This window comes from Megalops cyprinoides, chromosome 20, assembly GCF_013368585.1.
Source record: "Megalops cyprinoides isolate fMegCyp1 chromosome 20, fMegCyp1.pri, whole genome shotgun sequence".
Classification (NCBI taxonomy): Eukaryota; Metazoa; Chordata; class Actinopteri; order Elopiformes; family Megalopidae; genus Megalops; species Megalops cyprinoides.
Genome location: NC_050602.1, coordinates 6,824,907 through 6,844,932, shown reverse-complemented (window position 1 = coordinate 6,844,932; position 20,026 = coordinate 6,824,907). Strand labels below are relative to the sequence as shown.

Sequence of the window (20,026 nt, the reverse complement as noted above, 5' to 3'; positions counted from 1 at the left end):
AAAACCTATACAAGATTCGATAGGCATAGGGCTCTCACAATAAGGAACGTGCATTGGTGCATCATTAGCACGGGATGATGCCAGTTTGCACACCATGGTAAGATGTAAAATCTTTGGGTGATGAAAAAACAAGCTACAGTATGATGCTTTGTTGGCTAAAATCACAGTAAACATGCAAATTCGCACTCTCCCATCATCACGGTGAAGTAGATGGCCAAGCAGTAGAGGACTGTATAAAAGCGAAAGAATGACAGTTGATGGTGGAGGACTACAGACGAGAGGAAAGCTGTGGGGGGAGTGGTGCAGCAGGAAAAGAGGGACATAGGTATGTGGCCAATGGGGTGAAGGAGGCTGGATATGAGATAGTTGAGGGGGGTGGAGCCACTTGGAAACAAAAAGGGGAAGAGGTGTGGTTGGCGGACTGTGAAAGGGAGAAGGGGAGGGGCGAAGGGAGGCACGATGGGGAAAGGAGACAGGAGGAGGAGTGCTCAGTGGAAGGTGAAAGGTAAAGGGGGCGTGGCCAGTGTGTTTTTCCGGGGGGGGGATGGGGTTCCGTTACCTTGTCGTTCCTCTCACAGAGGAACTTCAGTCGCTGAGCTCGCTTGTGCATGAAAACTCCGTCGAGGTGTCCCGTCTCCACCGAGCGGATCTCAATGGCCTTCTCTCCCCAGCCCATGATCTGGTTGGAGTGGATGTAGGCTGCAAAACACAAGGGGAAAGCTGACTCCTGGTGTCCGTAAGGGAGGAGGGGGGCAGACACCCGAATCCCCTCCCCGGACGATTTCTGATGTCCAGCACCATCCCGGAAAACCGGCTCAGTGAAGTGGCCCGCACAAGGATGCAATTATTGCAGCAGTTTCTAAACGTCACAATAGACATGTATCCCGTCCCGATCCGGCCTCGGCCAATCAATCTGCAGTTTGGAGTGGGAGAGCCAACCGGTGGGGTCCAAAATTCAGAGGGCAACCTGAGCTCTTTTCTCTGCTTCCTCCTAGGACTTCAGAAGAGAGATGCGCCGTGGAGATGGAGACCTCCCGGAATAATCACTATGACATGCTCTTATAGCTGTAATAATAATAAAAAGTTACCTGCCTTTTTCCCTGGTACCAAGATCCAGGAGGTAATCTGGATCCTTCAGGAGGTATTTACTGCAAGTCTCAGGTTGGTGTTGTGCAAGACTACGCCAATAGGTGGCGATAGTTCACTATAAGAGTTCCAGGTAAAAAAATCAATAAGGTTTCCATTGTTTTATATCTGAGCGTTACTGTCTGACTCGGGCCGTGGGGGGTATTGTGTTTGGAGAGACGATTGGAGGTTTTGGTAGGGTATTACTGGTCTACCTCAAACTGAGTGACCCTACTGCACCCTTCTTGACTTGACATGACACAAAAAAAACAGAAAAATGGTGCACAGGACTGTTTAACTCCCAAAGACAGGACACAAACAGAAAACAGGAAGTTAACATTTTCTTTTGGGGTTCTTTCTTTATGGAAAAAAAATGTAATGAAACAATTATAAACAAAATCAACAAGCACAAAAAACACATTCAAAGGATGGCATAGTGAATGTATCAGTATTTTGACCAGAAACTGAAAATTATTTTTATCAGATTTTGGCGGAATGTATTTTTGGCTCATTGAAAGATATTGTGTAAGTATATGTGTAAGTAACAGTGAGAACATAACTCCTCTGTCAGCCTGTCACATGGTGTGAAAGCAATCTCAGGCGATAATTTAGTGGGGTTCAGCAAAATCTGGCAACCTGCATAATTTGTCAGTGTCAAGGCCTGCAAATACCGTATGCAGAGGTGGCAGGCACAGATTCAGACATGGATCAGCCAGAGGACCAATTGCAAAGAGGGTGTTAAATTACTGTGCAGATGAAAGACAGTGGTTTGTTGTACCATCTGTGTCTGCTGGTCCATCTATCAGAGGCTAAAGGCGACAGGGCTTAAATCAGTAATGAGTTGGATAATTATCTGAACTCCCAGGGGGTATTCGCAAAAAAAAAAAAAAAAAAAAGAATGACTCCGTCCGCAAGAGAACTGGCTGGACAGGGTAACAAAACAACCGTGGCAGTTCTGACAAGGCATTCCTGAACTTGCCATCTCGCTGAATCCCTCTTACCGAAATGAGTTGCCTCCAGCAACAATGGCCTTGCGACGTGCTCTTTTTTTGTCAAATGCTTCAGTGCATCTCAAAGGCATCTCTGGCCTTAAAATACTTGAACTTGAATGCCATTAAACTTCCCCTGAACCCTGAAATCTGTGTGTCTGAAGGCATCGTTTGTTATTCCTGTTCATGTGGCTCCCCTTGTGGTTTTATTTCCTGACTGATGACATCAAAAAAGCTCAGAGTGTTCAGAGAGGACACAGGGAAAATTTAAGGCTCAATGGCTTTGTGCGGCAGACATTCAAAGATGGGCAACAATAAGATTATAGTACAATCATATTAGAGTATAAAGCTATGCAATAAGGAAATATATGTGTAACAGAGGCATTCCTATCTGGTTAGGGGGTGAGGCTGGCATTTTGAATTCAGTTTCTGGTCACTGGTTCAATACAAAACAAAGGAAATCAAATGCAAAATAACAACAAAAATGACAATGAAAAAAAGCTAGAGGATAATGATTGGACGATCCTTTCCTGAACTGGGCGGGGTTAATGGGCATGAGGGGATGAATGGGGGGGGGGTGGAGGGTAAAGGTGAGGAGGGAGGTTGAATTTGGGGGGGGCTTGTAAGGTTCAAGTGGCTGTGAGGTGTGAGGAGAGTCCAGGCAGTGGGTGATGGAACCCAAAAGTCAGTCACATGCAGGTGAGGGGGAGGGGGGTGAAAGGGGATGTGAATGCAGCGGGCGTAGCTCACATTGGGGATGGGTGTGGGGGGGTGGGGGCGGGTTTTTGTTGGGGTGTGTGTGGGAGGGGAGTGTGGGGTGGGTGGGGCAGGGGTTGCTGGTGGGGTGTATGAGGGATCACACCTACCGGCTGCACTGTGTGGAAAAGGTCAAACGGCCTGAAAAACAGAAGGAGCGGCTCTCAAACCTACCAACGGAGGTGGGCATCTCTCCCCACTGGAGCACCACGTCTTTGGTGATTCTGCCGTATGTGTTCACATAGACCCCCTCATCTTCATAACACAGAAGCATCTCCATTCCGTCAGTCTTGGGGAGCACCACAATGGCATGTGGGGAGACACTGCTCTGAATCTGGGGGGAGGGAGGGAACACGCCACATGAGCCTCTGGGAGAACCGCCGCGCCGCCTCAGCGCCTGCCCCCTTGCCCCGCCCCCTTGCCCCGCCCCTCACTCCACCCCTCGCTGGCCAGCGCTTCTCCCTGAGAGAAACTGCTGCAACAATATCATCGCCTGCTCTGGCGGTGCGGAGACATGTCTGGCGCTTTGCTGCGTCTTTCTCCCCATGTCCACCTCCATCTGCAACAATTATCTCCACAATTTAGGTTTGGTCATATATTGGGAAGGAACATGTACCATTGGTGCTCTTTGTACAGAGGTTAGTGCCCCTGTCTTCCTTGTTTCTGCCTGTAAATGCCACTTCCATTTGTATCGCATTCGTAATTCAGCCATACAGGTTGGTAGCAGTGTAGCTGCAGGTTCCGTTGCTAAGGGATAGTTGTCACCCTTACCGGACGCTGCTAGCCGCGCTGTGGCACAGAGGAGCACTCCAATCTCGTCACTTACGTGGGACGGGATGTAGATGTCGTAGGGGTTCCCCGAGTCCACGTCGATCACGTGAAATCCCACGCTGGACCCGTAGATGACCTTTAACCTCTGGCCCTCCTCCACGGTCAGGTCCACCAGCTGGGGTCTGTGCTGGAGATCTGTAAAAGACTTCAGAGAGAGAGAGCCGGCATGGTGAGCCGTCTGACTGCGGCCGCCGCATCCACGCAAACGTGCAGCGCTCAACATGTCCCACCCCGATTGGCTGTGGCCTCTCCATCTGACATTTCTAAACCAATCGGAGTGGAAAGCACTGAGACAGCCCAGAGCAGAAGAAATTTGTGCCGACATTTACTCCCAGATTCCCTAAGGTTTCTTTTCTTATAAATGTTGGGATGTTGGGAGGCGGCCAAGGTACAAAGAAAATTACAACCGATACTTTCAGTTTTAGGAACTTGACAGAAAAACACAGACACACAGATTTAGTCAGACATGTTGTGTAAGACTTCAGTAGTCATATCTGTCTTTACGAACACAGCAGAGCACCCACGTATACTGTATGTTTTTTCTTTGCATCCTCCTTCCATTGCCCTGACTGACTGAATCTTGCAATAACTGCCACTTACATAATAACAAAACTTTAAAGTATCAGAATCTCCAACCATATGACACAGATAGTTAGCTACTTGGGAGGTTCATTGGGGAGTTACACTTATTTGCCTGCAGAGCACATTTGATGTAATTCTCCTCATTCGAAACAGACACTGAGCTAGAACTTCAGAGCTGTGCGTTCCCTGTGGACAGACAGGTTTGTTTATCGGCTGTGCTGTAAGCATACTTGCCCTTGCTCCTGTCATCCTTCAGGAATGCAAGACCAGCTCGTGAATATTCTATGAGCTCGTTTAGTGGGAGCAATCAGGGCGAGAGACAGCTCGAGCGATCTCTCCTGCTGTCATAAGAAGAGCCTCGGAATCAAACCGACACCCGACACCACGCACTTTAATTCCGGCGTTGGTGCCGGACGAGTGCCGAAACATGCAAGCGTGTCACAGTTGGCGGAGGAGGTGGCCTAAACCACCCCCCCCCCCACCCGGCTGTATCGCCTCGTACCTTGAAAGCCATGAATTTGTGGTACGGCTTCGGTGCCCACGCGTAAATCTCCACGGAGTTCTTCAGGGCGATCACCAGGAATTTGATTCTCTCATATTTCACTAGAACAAAAAAAAAAGGAAAAAGTGAACGAGTGTCACGGTTACCTGGAGAGGGGGGGGGGGTGGATTTATAGGGTAATTCCTCCATCCTGTCACCCTCCTGTCACTGTCCCCTTCCCCAGGATTACACTGTAGTGACAAACTGAGTCGGGGTGCAGTTCCCTGAGCTTCGAGAGATTTGTCCCTAACTGTCACCCATGGAAGAACAGGCCATCCTGGCAAAATTTGAAAACGCTTTAAAAATGGGATTCAGCTTTCTCTCAGGCTGTTGTTCTGTTCCTAAAGCCTGGGCCTAAATCCATCGGGGGAACTGGGGGAGAGGCATGACAAGGCTTGTGTATTTTCTCTGTGAGAATGTAAAACAGAGAGGGAGTGTTTGGTTGGATGTGGCAAGCCTTGGAAGGGCTGTTTACCTGGTGCATGTCTGTTAACTCCACATAAATGCTTCACCTTTGGTTAAATCTGGAATTCTTACTGACACCGACTTGGAGCTTTCCAGAATAAATGAAATTACTGATCATTTTCCAGAGAAAAGTGCTTGGTGGCTGTTAAATTGCCTCAGTCGATCTGAAATATTCATACATTAGATGGGTCACTGCCAAAAAAGACCAAAAAAAAAAAAAACGCCTGAATGTGACCATCCAAAATCTGAGTTAAACCGAACAGACGTACCGACTTTGTAGTGGACACAGCCTTCCAGCTCCCCCACGGTGATCCAGCCCTGCTTCTTCTCTACTTCCGGGTCATTGTGCAATATCCTGTTCCGGAGCCATGACAGGTAGTAGACCCTGAGCTTGTTCTTTTTTCCTGAGGAGAAATGGCATCAGATGTCAAAAATGGAGTCCATATTCAAGGGGCCCACTTTCAGATGATATGCATTTAAACCATAATAACCAGGACAATGGGCAAAGCAGGGGAGATAATTGTCAGGGTCTGTATGTCTGTTTCATGGTTTATCTCCGTCTCATAGCTAAGACAGAGCAGAATTTTATCAGGACACCGCTGGCTGATTATGACCCAGTTATGCGCAATGACTAATATCGGTCCTGTTGCGGTTGTTTTCAAGGAGCCCGAATCCACGTGGTCTCCCTGCGGTCAGACTCACCTGATATGGTGACCAGGACGTTCAGGCCCTCCAGGACGTCCATTTGCTGGAAGCGCCTCCTGGTGATGAGGTTGTAGACCTTCCCCTGACCGCTGCGGTCTAGCAGCATCAGCCCGTTCTCCGTTCCCACAAGCAGGTTCACCCCTAAAGCAGGCGGGGAGGAAACAGAGGCGTGCTACTGCAAGTCTCCTCCAGGAGGCGCTGCTTGCAAGTCTTTCATAGGCTCTGACAATAGGCCTCTGCTATTACATTCCCTATGACTTCTACACTGGACAAACCATTATGTTATCTACATGCTATCGCTACCGCTAGTCACTGGGTCCAGTCTCCGCAAATGGGAAGGTGAACCGGACTCACCCCACAGGGCGGCGCACAGGATCTCGGAGTTGAAGCGCTTCTTGTACTTGCGGATCTCGGGTGTGTCGCTGTGGGGCCGGATGTTGGTGGGGTTGACGTTGACGACGGAGATCTTGCGTGCCTCGTTCAGCTTGGCCTGCTCCTGCCTCAGCAGCTCATTGGCGAAAAGGGCTGGGGGGGAGGAGCCACCAGACCAGTCAGCTGTGTGTGCTGTGATGTCATCACTTTTACATTAAGGGACCCCTTGGGCTACTCTCAGATAAACTATGGGTGCTTGCAATTATCTTGGCCCATAATCTCAGGCAACTAAACAGAGCTCAGATTTAACTGGAGGTCTGTTGGACATACCCCAGTTACCACTTGAAAATGAGCCATTACATTACATTATATTTCATTCATTTAGCAGATGCTCTTATCAAGAGCGCCTTCCAGCACAACCAACTGCATGTTAAGCAAAGAGCTCTATCAGACATGTCCTACTAAACGCTTTCCCTTGGAAAAGTTTCTTTGCCTCCTCCTAGAACAACATGAGGTGGATTTGATGGAGGCCCTTTAGCTGGCATGTCCTGTCTCTTTGTTGTTGAGGGCAGTGGGCCAACACATTATTCTGTTCTCGTTAAACGACCAACAACCTCAGAGTCGAGAGAATTCTCACACAAGCAGTTAAACTGGGTCAATTAAAGCAGTAATGACTTGAATTAAGCACTTAAGCACTTGGGAGGAAACAAGCACTCCAGAAGAAGGACCGAGCACAGCTGATCCAGTCTGAGAAAGCAGAGCATGCAGGAACCAGACATCACCACTGTGACATCATCGGTTCTCCAACATCATCGACCTGATGATGTTCCTGCAGGAACGGGCCTGGCTGCCGCCCTCCTTCCGCTCACCTGCGGCCGAGTTCTCGTTGTCGTCGTCCGTGGGGGACGTCTGGTACACCCGTGGGTCCACGAATGGTGTGAAGGAGGCCTTTGAACCACTCCCCATTCCATACTGTCGAGACAAGACAAGGCAACCGTGAGGTGGCTGCACCAAGAAGCCTAGTAACACTGTAAGTGAGTGAATGAAGAGATGTCTCAGAAAATTGGGTGGGTGTTACTGGGTATGGCTGGATAAACATCATATGAATAGGCGCTTGGCGTGGGCTGCAAGGCAAGGATTTGAGATTGAAGGCAAAAACAAAGGCAGAATTAACATGGCATGTTGTCGCCACAACAGAAAATGAAAAATGAACCAAAGCAACACAGCAACAGGTAAGTCCAAACTAATAAAAAATAAAACAACCAAACCATGGAGAAAGTCAATGCTGTTTCGCTAACAGTGACAGCCTGAGACAGAGTTGGACGGGCGGTGAATGCAGAGGAAAGGGACTTGGGAGAGTTTTCTCCTTCAGAGAATGGCACGGCCACCTACTTCCCCGATGGAGTCCAGGTCTTGCGTATGCAGGTTGGAGAGCCGGCCGATGCCCTCGGTTGGTGTGCCTGAAGGGGAGTGGCTTTGCTGTACCAGATCGGGGAGATTGCCGTGGCCGGCAAAGCCGTTGCTCTCGGCGTGACCAGAGCGCTTCCTGTCTGCCAGTGTCTGTGGGACAAAATACAGCAGAAGACCTTTTAAAGGCCTGGAGCTGCACAGCACAGCACACCTATACCACAGCCACAGCCACACAAAAGCACAGTCACACCCACACCCACACCTACACCACACCCCTAACCACACCCACGTAACACACCACACAGATAATGCAGCCACACCAAACACACACTGCACCAACAGCCACATAACTACAGCCACAGCCGTAACTGCACCCACATAACTACAGCCACACCCATAACCACACCCACAGCCACACCCCCAGCCAAGGCCACACCCACACTGCACCTTCAGTCAATATACAACCACACTTGCACACGTACAACCACATTACCCATACCACCACACCTAAATGAAAACAGCAGCCAAGTCCACAGCTAGGCCACCAACGCTTTATTACCTCTCTCATCATCAGGGTGCCGTCCTTGGAGCCGTTGCCATAGGAGTCGTCGTGGGAATCGTCATGGCTACCTATCAAGCCATATGAGTCTTTCCCCCCTTGGACTGAGGGCCTGTATGAAGTGGGAAACACAGCAGCTGTTTATGAGGAGGTACATGAACACACACAGACCCGTGTTAATGTAACCCGATCTCCATGATGGAGGTGCCCGGCGTGTGGCGGCTGTCACGTTGAAGAGGGGGACGTGCTCACATTATTCGCGGGATGTCGCTGACGGGCACCGTGCCGTCGTGCGCCTCGTTCTCGCCATCCTCCTCCTCGCTGCTCTCTGAATCCTCGCTGGAGGAAGAATAGTCCGTCACCTTGATGGGAGGCCGGTTGGTCTCATCTATACGGAGCTCTCGCAACTCTTTGGCCAGGGCAGTCAGGTCCTGAGACAGGAAGGGAGAAAGAAAGAGAGAGAGGAGAGAGAGGAGAGAGAGAGAGGAGAGAGACAGAGACAGCGAGAGGGAAGAGAGAGAGAGGAAGGACAGAGAGAGGGAGAGAGAAAGGGAGAGAAAGACAGCGAGAGAGGGAGGAGGGAGAGGGAGAGAGGGAGAAAGAGACAGAGAGAAATGGAGAGAGAGAAAAATAGATTGGGAGAGGGATGAGAGAAAGAAAGGGAGAGAGGGAGAGAAAGGGGAAGAGAGAAAGAAAGTTAGAGACGTACTATCAGATCAACAGCTACCACACTAAGCACCAACTCAGACGCAGGACATGGGCAAATCCTGAATCCGTGTGTTCACACGGAAATCTGGAAACCCTCTCATCCTCATCAAATCCAAAACCAGCAAACTGTATCTGCTCAAAGGAAAAAAAATAATGAGTACAGCAACCAGCAAGGACAAAAAAGCACCAAGACACAGACTACATCCCTGAGACTAGGGTAGCAGCCGGAAAAAAGTCATGATTATGGCAGTTATTTCAGGAAGAGGGGCGTGTTATTTGACTGCATATTTTCTTGCTCCTTTAAGTTAAATGACATTCTACAAAGTGCTTTGTTTCTTTTGTTGCAACATCTGACAAAGACATCCCATAATTGCTCAGTGCTGGCCTTTCATTCTAGCGGTCCAGAGGCAATGCAGTGTTGAGCTCTAAAAATACATAAGCTGCCAGGTCCAAATTACCTGCTTTATTTTGTATTCACAGTAATAATCTTTGCTTGGAATGGTGCAAGACATAAAATATGTGACAGGCCTGAATTTACACTTAACTGGAGGTGCAATTATTTCTCAAGTTCCATTAAAGGATGTAAATATGGAGCATTCTGTCAGTAAGCTTACATTCAGAACTGAAAAAGCCTTGTTATGTGGCAAAAAACAAGTAAAAAATGACTATTATTAAAAACAGAGTTAAGATATAATGATAAAAATGAAACAACTCCAGTGTCTCTCCCTGTCTGCTGGAGGCCAATAACATCCCTCCACTTTTCACATACCGGGCAATGCCCACCTTACAGAAACCCTCTTGTGGACAGGCATCAAAACCCATGGATGCACAGCAGAGATAAAATTAGCAATTGCAGAAGAGGGATTACATGAGAGCTTCGACCATGATCATGACCACAGGGACCCCTCTTTCTTTCTTTTTTTAAAGGGGGTTCTTCCAGAACAAACAGGATGAGGAAAAAGAGCAGGTACCAGCTTTTACACTTTACCAGGAGGAAGGTTGGGTCACAGGCATGCAGGAGAGCAGCCCTGATTGCTGAGCCCCCCCCCCAGAGCATGGCATGCTGGGATTGGAGAGGAGGGGTTATCACAAGTGCCAGTCTTACCAGTTCCTCCTATTAGAGTGAGCAGCACAGCCCGTGCAGAGGCAGCGGCCGGGGAGAGAGAGACTATTGAGACTGAGACACATCTTACGAGACAACACTGCCAGCCCAGAATGCACCAGTGCTGATGCCAGCTACCCTGGCACTGCCTTTGAGGACAGACAGATCCGCTGATCCTGCACTGTGCTCTAGGTTCCATTTGTGGTAGCCATTTACACTATGTTAGTCACCCTAGATAAGGTCACGTGTCAAATAAATGAACATATGAAGAAATAAACACATGTGATCCCATACGTCTTTGTATAGGACTCAATTCTTAACCCAATTGAAGTAACCACAATACCAATTATACTGAATGAGAATGTTCTGTTGTAGCTCTGACTTCACAAGCGCGGATTCATATGTAAGAAGTCCACCCATACAGCATGGATGCCAAGCCTTCTTAAGGGTTTTAAGAGACCCCCCCCCCCCCCCCCCCCAACCTCCCACAGCCCCACTGCCATAGCAACAGTGAGGCCTCCAGGCATCGCCGAGGCACATTGTGCGAGAGAGAATCACACCGGCTGTGTCGAATCGAGGCCATTCAAGGGACGGGGCCAGCCCACTGACCCCACCGCTCCGGTCCTGTGAGAAAGTTTGTACGGAGGGCGAAAAGGAGTCAGGCACTCCTCCAGCCAGCCCTGACAGCAGGCTCGCTGCAGGAGGACCCCTCGGCATTCCTGCCAGCAGCCTCGGCAAGGTCAGAGAGAGGGTGGAAGAGAGCGAGAGAGAGAGAGCGTGTGACAGAGAGAGAGAGAGCGAAAGAGAAAGAGAGGGACGATGTCACTAACCTCGTCTATGGCTTTCTTATAGCTCTGGGGGAGGGTGGGAGTCGACAGCAGAAGGAATGGAGGAGGAGAAAGCCAGAGGAAGGAGGAGAGAAAGTTAGAGAGAAAATGAGAGATGGTTAGTTCAGTACTGCTGGTCAGACTGGCCTTGGCAAGGGATGTGGTCCTTATCCTTTTCTGATTCTCATCAAGCCTCTGTGCTACAGGTCCACTTAGGACACAAATCTAACGCTAGCGTCCCAACCTGAAGACTGGTTTTCACTTTGCAGATATACAACAACATATTACAGGTAACGGGTAGGGACAGTGAGTACAGCTGTACTGGGTGCAGGTGGGGGAGACACAAAAGGTCAGTACATCCATGCTGCGTCACTGAAGTCAGTGGGAGTACTCTGCAGTCAGAGACTGATCTCAGTTCAGTGCACGTGAGCTTGCTGCAGAGGTTTTCACTGCTAAACCCTGGTGCAGGTGAGACAGAGAGCGGGTGTAAGGCGTATTAAAGTGTGAGATGAAAAGCAGGGAATTTGGAGCCTGGTCTTTGCTCCACTTGCATGAGAAGAGTCCTCGGCTTTCGACGTTAGTAACACCGTCAGCCTCTAGCTGAAAAGGACAGGCCTGCCTTTCCAACGGAACCAGAGGCTGTTGCTCGCATCAAGTTCAAAAACAGCCCCCTCATACCTACAATCAGTCTTCAACCCCATCAATCAAGATCGATACGCTCTGAATCTACAGAGCAACTGACTGTCCTGACCCAACAAGGTTGCTCTTTTTAGACACAATCCCTGTCTGTACTGGTCCCTCAGTGGTGTAATGAACTCCCCACAGAGGTTAGGACAGCGGAATCGCTGGCCATCTGACTGAAGACCCACCTCTTCAGACTGCATCTCGGTGTCACCTCAGTCCCCACCCCCTAACACCCGCTACCTCTAGGGTTGATGTTTATTTTACATGTAGTATTGTGATGTATTTTGGATTCTGTGTTCTAGTGACTGATGTATCGTAGTGTACTTCCCTTGCCTAGTCAGGTTGCACGAGTGTCTGTTGCACGACACTGTTGCTCATTTAATCTGAATGGATACACTTACGTTCTATTGTGCCGGAAGTCACTCTGGATAAGAGCATCTGCTAAATGCATGAAATGTAATGTAATACAACGTAATGTAAAGACAAAGACTGTCGAAATTCAGAAAGAGAGATCACGTTACTGCAACCTCTGTCAAAAAGCCTCCACTCTGAGTGCGGCAAAGCTTTCTGTCACTCTCTGTAACCTTACAGTGAGGTCTGTAGGGCCAGGGTGACCCAGACGGCCATGTTCTCTGCCCAGGGCTTGGGGGGGCGGGGGGTGTTAGGGGGTGGGCCAAGTGAGTCACCCTCCGCTTGGAGCTCATTTAGACTCAGACCCTGCTGGGGGACGGGGCGGTCTGGCTGGTTCATGTCCCCGCGTCACCCCCCCGCCCACTCGCGCACAGATGCTGTACTTTGTCACGTTCCTCGTGTCCCCGATATCTGGCCCTCGGGCGACGTCTAATTAACCAGAGCGAACGGGAGCTCATTGCCTCCGGGCTCGGTGTTACGCGTCCGCTCACAGTCGCTGTGGAAAAGGAAGCTGTGAGGCTGTGTGCCGGCTGCCCTGCTCCTTACCCAGAGCCAGGCTGGCTCTGAGAATATAAACATCTGAACAACACCACTCTGATAAGAACTGAGAATACTAATGCAGCCAGGACCGCAATGCTGATAAGAGGGAGAATTCCATTAAAGACTCTATTCCGAAACAGACAGCAGTGGTGTAACTGAGGGAGGCAAGTTTATTTCAGTCTGTCCACTCCCAGCAGCTATAACATTAACTGCAAGGCCATTACATCAACAGCAACAGCGACACCATAAGACTAATAGAAACAGCAACACCATTACAGTAACGATACCTGTAACAGTAACTGACTTTTCCAGTCCTTTTCAAAAGGAGGAGGCTACAGTCACCTCCCAGCCTGGTATTGCCTCCAAATGTGAAATGTTTAGAGTAAAAAAATATATATAGTGTTCACCTGAATATAATATATAATAAACAACAGTATACATTAACTGTGAAGATGTCCGTGGCTGCTGTTGGTTCCAAGAGCAATGCTGTTTCATGAAAACACGCAGAGCATCAGAGGTTTTCTCATTTGAACAGGAAGAGGTGCAAACACAGCTCTCTTCAGTGCTTTTTCTCCTTCATGCAGCCCTATTGGAATCCCCATCTGCGACCTTTTCTCACACTGAAAGTCGCCTGGTGGACCACAGCGAGTAACGTGCCGTTAGTTGGAGGGGTGTAGCTTCACCGACATCGTCTAAGCAACTTGCAGGTGACCGCGGAGACACAGCATGTGTGAGCATGGCAAGACAAGCAACCCTTGCTGACACACCCACCCCTATCCAGGGCTTCCATTCATCTTCAGCTAAGGACACGGCTGGGATTGATCTCAGGCCGCATGGCCCAGTATATGAACGGCTTAACCACTGAGCTACTCGGGAGCCCCCGCTAACACCGCGCAGTGATTTATGGTGAATGTTAGACACGTTGCAATAAGGTAGAATCAGGCAGCAAACTTTTTCAGACTGACTGGGGCTATATGGTGTGACATGGTACTGTACTTTAAAACAAATAAGACTATGACTCTGTACCATAACACCACCGTAGCAGAGAATGGCTCCAGTGTCAAGGTACCTTAAAACTACAGGGAGGGTAGCCAGGGCTTCAGCATTGCTGTACCCTAAAGCTAAAGATGGGACTATGACTTCAGTGCGTCCCAGTGGACCAGAATCAGGACAGTGGTGGTGCATGGAGGGATCCAGACAGGGTGAAAGGGTGCTGTGGGTAGGGTGAAGGGTTTTTGTAGAATGAAATTCAGGTGGTGGGTGGGACAGGAGAGAGGGATAGGGTGGGAAAGAGGGACGGCGAGGGGGTTCACTCACCGCAGGTCGGCTGGGCCGGGGTGCGTCCCGTCCCTCTTCCTGTTTGGGTTTGGTTGGCTCCTGGGTCATGGCGGGCGACCCCTCGGGCTTACTGGACCCTGGTGATGACAGAGAGCAAATTTAGAGGCCCGGTCCAACACACCCTCACCCTCAGCACACAAACCAAACACTTTTTTTGTTCCACGGTTAGCTTTTCCGGCATGGTCATGGGCGATTAAAAATGCATTACCATTACCATATAAACAGACCGCGGCGCGGTGCGTTTAAATTCACTCCGGGTGCCGTCACGCTTGTTAGCAAGCCCGCTGGAGGGACGGCGGGAGCAGCAGCTTCCCTGAATCTGCTCTGATTCACGACCAAACCGCTAAAAAGCTCTGGCAAAACAGGACGGAAAAAGCGATAGCGCCGTTTGAGATTTCTGTTGCTTCAGGTTCGACGACATCCTGCTGACCCCTCCCCCTCCGTCCCGGAGAATGAGGCAGAATGAACAGAGTTGGCTGCTCCCGAAAGGGGGGGGGGCGAGCTTCACTACCACGCCACGGCGTGAAACCGATATAGTATGCCCACAATGCACTGCTGTCCCCGCCACCTCGACAGGATGCACCCAGCTGCAAAGGCCCAGTGTCAGGTCCGTCAGTCTCGCTAATGGGGGCGGGCGGCTGTGAAATGCCGATCTCTCCGCCATCTGAGGGGCCTGGCGAAGCCTGAACACATTTTGGGAGGGGGTGGGGGGTGGGGGTTTGAGATCTGACACCGGGGCGGCAAAGTGAAGGTGAGATGATAAAGGCAAACGGCTGCACGGGTGACGTCACCGCGCCGCGAGCCGAATAAGTGGGGCAAGAAGCAGCAGGTGCTTTATCTCCACCGCTGCGTTTCAATTTCACCCTCCAGTCAGAAGCGGTGACAGAAAATTGGCACCGAGCACTCCCGGAGTGGGTACACTCCGGGCCATAAAAGTGCCTTTTTTAAGGCTCGTTTATGCATGTTAATGATGCTCTCCTACATAAGCTACATGGAGCTCTAGCAGCTCATACTCGGATGACCCTAAGGGTACTAACAGTGCCCTCAAACTCCTCTCTCACCTCATTCAAATTTTGGCCCCTCTAAGCAAGAGACCTGTGTTTAAAATGGCAACACACGTTAAACAGCTGAAGAAAATCTGATGTCATCCATGTCTGTCTGGATTTGAAACACAATGGACTGTATAGTTTGTTTAATTTTCCTCTCCAGTGCCTGAGCAGCAAGGCTTGTAACCGGATGGAGCTGCGGGTTTGACTCCCTGGAGGGGCACTGCTGCTGTGCCCTCGAGCAAGGTACTTAACCCAGGCTTCTTTGGTAAACAGCCAGCTCCATCAATGGAGAACATTTAACATGTGCAAATTAAGTGATCAAAAGCTATGGTAATGTACAAGCGCGCACCAGTAACAGGATGACTAATGGTTTCACTCTCTGACACCCATTTGCACAGGTGGACCCAGGTTAAAGTTCTTTTACACCCAGCAGTACCCAATCCAGTATTCAACCCAACAACCTAGTGCTGGAGCCAAAGCCAAACACATACTGCTGCAGTGGGTGCTGCTGGATTCATCCACCTTTGAATGAAACACTCTCTCCATTTATACCTGCTGCTGACTAGGGTTCAGTCTCAGTGTTATTTTTAGCTCCGTCCATGGGGGCTTGAGGGTGTTGTTGTTCAAGGCATGCAGGAAGCGGAGGGGGGAGGAGGGAGGGGGGGAGGAGGTAGAGTGCTGATTCTAGGAAGAGGGCGGCAGTGTGACGCAGCGGGGGGCAAGAACGGGGCGGGGCGTCTCACCTCGGTCCCGGGTCCTCTCGCTGGACCCCGCCTGCGAGCTGGGCCGGGACCCCCCCTGGGAGCTGGGGGTGCTGGAGCTGGAGGAGCTGCCGCTGCTGGTCCTCTGGAGCCCGGTCTCCATGGAGACGTCTGTCTTCCTCAGGTCCGGGTTACTGCGGCAACGCACGCGCACAGGGACACAGAGGGTAAACACACCCGCTCACCGCCACCTGCCTGTCTGGCTGTTTACCCCAAAGGTGCCGCGTCTACAACAGTTGGACCAACCAGTCTAAAATGTGTGCCAATATTTAATTACTTCCTCTGGCATCAGCTGCTTCAGAGGACTGTGGATACATACGGGCAGTAACTGAGTAGATGAAAATGTAACATTAAAATTCCAAGCAATCTGAAGCACATCAAAATCTGATCAGTGAGCATACTACTGTAAAAAGCAGGACCTCCGAGCCAGCAGAGGGCAGCAGGCCTGGGCTGATAGACGTGTTGACCGTATCGACTTTGCACCCACCTGGCGCGGATGAGCTGAGAGCCTGTCCTGGGCCCCAGACCTCCGCCGTTCCCGGGGGAGTTCTTCCTCATCAGGGCGGGAGAGATGGAGGTCGTCCGCTGGGGCACCTGGGCCAAGAAAAACGCCACCATTAAGGGTGCAGACCTCAGCTGATAGAGTGCAGGGTGAATACAGAAACATACTGACAAATGACAAACTATGACAATTTTTCAAAAGGTCCACAGATTTAAGAACAACCTGAAACCAGGGTAAGTGGGTGGATGAACATTTGAAATATTTAAAGGCCATCAACTTAATTTGTGCTTGATACTTCAGAACATAACATTTTTTTAGAGGGAACAGTATCTATTTGCTGTGAAGAAATAAAAGCGAAATAATAAACACAGGGTGATTCTTTTCACTTGGCGCACTTTGTAATAATGGAAACCCAAAGACACCCTGTGTTGCTGTCTTTAAGGACTCCCCTCCTGACACCCCTGCCATGTTCACCTTTGACCCCTCACCTTGGGCGGAATGTCGTCGTCCTGCCTCAGCCAGGAGCTGCGGTCGAACTTATCCTCGCGGCTGGCGACGCGGGGGGGTGGCGTGGGCGTCTCGGAGGTGGGATCCGAGTTCTGCCGGGGCATCTCGGGCCGGTGGGAGACCAGGCCCTCCCGGAAGGCTGAGACGCCCTTGTCCGACTGGTCGTGGAGGGACTGGGAGCCCGTCATGGAGGGGCTGTGGGACTTCACCGGGACCAGGTGAGCCATCTGAGCCAGGGGAACATTCAGGTGAACACTACAGTCACTGATCTGGGTCCAGACCTCGCTGGATTGTTATGGCAGAACGCACATGGGTCAAAAAATGACCTCTCCTATGATGTTCGTACACTGAGGCTTTGTGAGGTCTACAACCGTGCAAACATTAACATTAACATTAACATGATCTTTGATTACATTTCCATGGTTTCTGTCTTACATCATATCTTATGCACATCCCTGTACCAATACACCCCACCACCCACATGCTCATGAAATGTTACACTGAACACCTAGCAGGGGAAAAAAGACAGTGTGCTTCAATTCTGCTTCGTTTTCCCTCCAGATATCAGTCTCTACCACAGTAAGGCACCCAAACTGGGCACCTGGGAACCTCTGGAGACCAGCAGAGTATATACAGGTAAATTACATGACAGCTTTAATGACTTCAGCTTCCTTCAAGTCCTTCACTTCATAGGTTGCTGAATACTGAAGTACATTAGTGCAGTGTGTAAATGGTGTGGGATTAAAGTCAAAAAACACAGCAATGGAGATATGAATTCTTCGTTGCCCGGGACTGCAAAAGCTGGAGACCTCCTGCAATTAAACTTTAATGATACCCCTTTTCTCAGAAACTAGTGTAAACAGATCCACCGACAGCACAGGCGCTCGTCTCAGGCGCTGTGACACGCGGAGAGGACGAGGAAGAGGAGGAGTAAGGGAGGAGGGGCGGAGACCTGGGCCGAGGGTACCTGCGGCTCCACGGGCCGGTGCATGGGCGGGGTGCGGGCGGGCTGGATCCCGCCGCTGCTGAAGGACTCGGAGCGCGGCGGCAGGGACGGGTCCGAGATGCGGTTCGCCACCTTGTGCTGCAGCGCCGGCGAGCTCTGCCGGTTGAGCTTGGAGCGCTCCTCCACCTGGCCAGGGGCAAAGGAGGCGTCAGAACCACACCCACGGAGACCCTCTACAGTTCCCGCATCCCCTACACAGACAGCTTCTCCGGCCCTGCACAGTGTGTCTGACTGCCTTTAATGTAGAATAGGGAATCCCACTGGCACTGCTGCTACTTTGGCTATTCATGCATCCTACACGCCTTTGCAAATATAGAGAATTATTAAAGCCACATCAAAACATGAGAGCATTGATGTGTGTTTGGAATCAGTGACCCCCGTGCATGGTGATTTGGTGATGTGAATCTTGCACACACCTGCTAAATATCTCTACGTGAGTAATGTTTGAGAATGACTCCAATATCAGGCACTGATCACTTTGGGAACATAAAGAAACTGGAGCAGATATGAAGAGAACATTTCTAAAAAAAGAATCCATCTGGTTATTTTGAGGCTGAACTGGATGCCACACTGTGCTGGAGGAGAAGCTGCCTGCCGCACCCCACGGCTCGACTGTCCAATGTGTGCTTTAGCGGCCACCACGGAAGCCCCAGCGAACCCCGCCACGGGAGTCTCCTAATCGGATTATTCTGCTCCGGCGAACGGCAAGAGGAGGCTCAGAGCCCGCCTGCCCCCAACAAGCGGCCGCTCAGGTGCGCCGTGTCTTTATGGGGAAAGGAACAGGATCTGTCTCAGCCGACGGTCCTCCGGAAGCCTGCCGAGGGCCCAGCCAAAAATCTGCAGAGCCGCACGGATTACAGGTGACCAAACCGGACGGCCATTAATCGATCCCCGGCGAAACACCTGTCTCGCCAGCGAAAACTCAAAGGCACCAGCACGATTCGCAAACAGAGAGACGGGTCTATGTTAACGGCAAGAACACTGAGATCAATCGTAGTGATTACAGTGAAAAGCAACTGCGTCAGTGTCATATCTTTTACATATGGCAAACTATTGTTCTAGAAACAGCTTGTAATTGCATGTTGACCCTGTGATTCATGCAACTACTGGTTAGAAGCAACTGCCACCCTGCTAGAAGCCACCCCTGCAAAAAAAAAACCCAGTTAATGTAGAGTGAGGCCCAATACCTATTGAGGAGAGAACACTACAATTAAGAGTTATAAGAGCAAGCACCTCCCTTTGGTTCAGAAGAGGATTTGGGTGAATCTGTCACTCATGAAACAAGAGCTGGCCAAAGAACTTTATATCTCAGAGATCTAGATCTTGTTCTGGTTCGTCTTCAGTTTTTTTAAATTATGTATTACTTTTACATAATTGCTTCACTGATGACATTACTAGACAGTCAAAGCACCTCCGGTTAATGGCTTAAGACATATACTCAAAGAACCAGACCCATTCCTTATGTTTCCTGCCCCTGACCTCTAATTTAATAAGCTGGATGGCAGCTGGCTAATGACAACGGCCCCTTGTTTTCATTGAGACATGTCCCTGCTGTCCCCAAGATGTCCCCACCTAAAAATCTGCACCCAAATCCCTTTCCACAGAGGGAGGTCCTTCCTCATGTGAGAGCTGTGAGGAGGAGGAGACAGACAGAAGGACGTCCGAGGGAGACACAGCCTGGCTTCTGGGGAAAAAGACCCTGCCCCCTCCACCACCGCGCGACGGAGAATCAACCAGAGTAGACGCGGTGCACCAGTTAGTGTCCAATTCCTCACAGAAGGGGTTAGGTTTGACCACCAAGCAGGAATCCAAAAGGCTGCGTTGAGAATCCGCAGTTGTCTACGGGACCCCCCTGGGGTCTTGACGGTTAGTGAGAACATGGCAGCAAGATGGTCGCTGTCAGGGAGCCTGGAGTCTGATCTATTCAAAATGGCCACTACGACATTGAACTGTGTTAAGTGACGAGGAGCTGCATTTGCTCTGAAATGCAGGGAGCTACTGAAGTCATGGGGTTATGTGTGAGTAACGTCACGCTGAGGCGATTCTCAGGTTGGGTTAGGCGGAATCTGCTTGGAAGATGCATTGTTGCCTGGGACCCCAGCAAACTGCGGAGTCATGGGCGCTGTTAGCGTTTTGACTCATTGTTCCTTTGAGCTCCAAAGAAAATCCCTCGACTATGGATGTGCCAGCTAACTGTACACAGACGCAGGGATCTGCCAGTCTATTAAAAGGCGCCAAGAGTAGCATTACAAAGAA

General features: G+C 50.2%; 1 protein-coding gene across 4 annotated transcripts in view; it reads right to left on the bottom strand.

Moving 5' to 3' along the window:
* The window catches only part of tnika (TRAF2 and NCK interacting kinase a), a 97,857-nt gene that overhangs the window by 1,411 nt on the left and 76,420 nt on the right, over positions 1-20,026 (bottom strand). For 2 of the 4 annotated variants that reach the window (XM_036553971.1, XM_036553973.1), the window contains 16 exons: positions 17,717-17,896; positions 16,746-16,991; positions 16,243-16,349; positions 15,738-15,889; positions 13,925-14,022; positions 8,588-8,766; positions 8,336-8,447; positions 7,759-7,926; positions 7,236-7,338; positions 6,349-6,519; positions 5,992-6,135; positions 5,559-5,693; positions 4,786-4,886; positions 3,697-3,846; positions 3,045-3,204; positions 560-699 (listed from right to left, as the gene is read on the bottom strand). In XM_036553971.1, the coding sequence (XP_036409864.1) occupies positions 560-699; positions 3,045-3,204; positions 3,697-3,846; positions 4,786-4,886; positions 5,559-5,693; positions 5,992-6,135; positions 6,349-6,519; positions 7,236-7,338; positions 7,759-7,926; positions 8,336-8,447; positions 8,588-8,766; positions 13,925-14,022; positions 15,738-15,889; positions 16,243-16,349; positions 16,746-16,991; positions 17,717-17,896 (2,346 nt within the window). The remainder of the gene's footprint in view (positions 1-559; positions 700-3,044; positions 3,205-3,696; positions 3,847-4,785; positions 4,887-5,558; positions 5,694-5,991; positions 6,136-6,348; positions 6,520-7,235; positions 7,339-7,758; positions 7,927-8,335; positions 8,448-8,587; positions 8,767-13,924; positions 14,023-15,737; positions 15,890-16,242; positions 16,350-16,745; positions 16,992-17,716; positions 17,897-20,026) is intronic. The other 2 variants (XM_036553972.1, XM_036553974.1) reach the window with 1 other exon arrangement.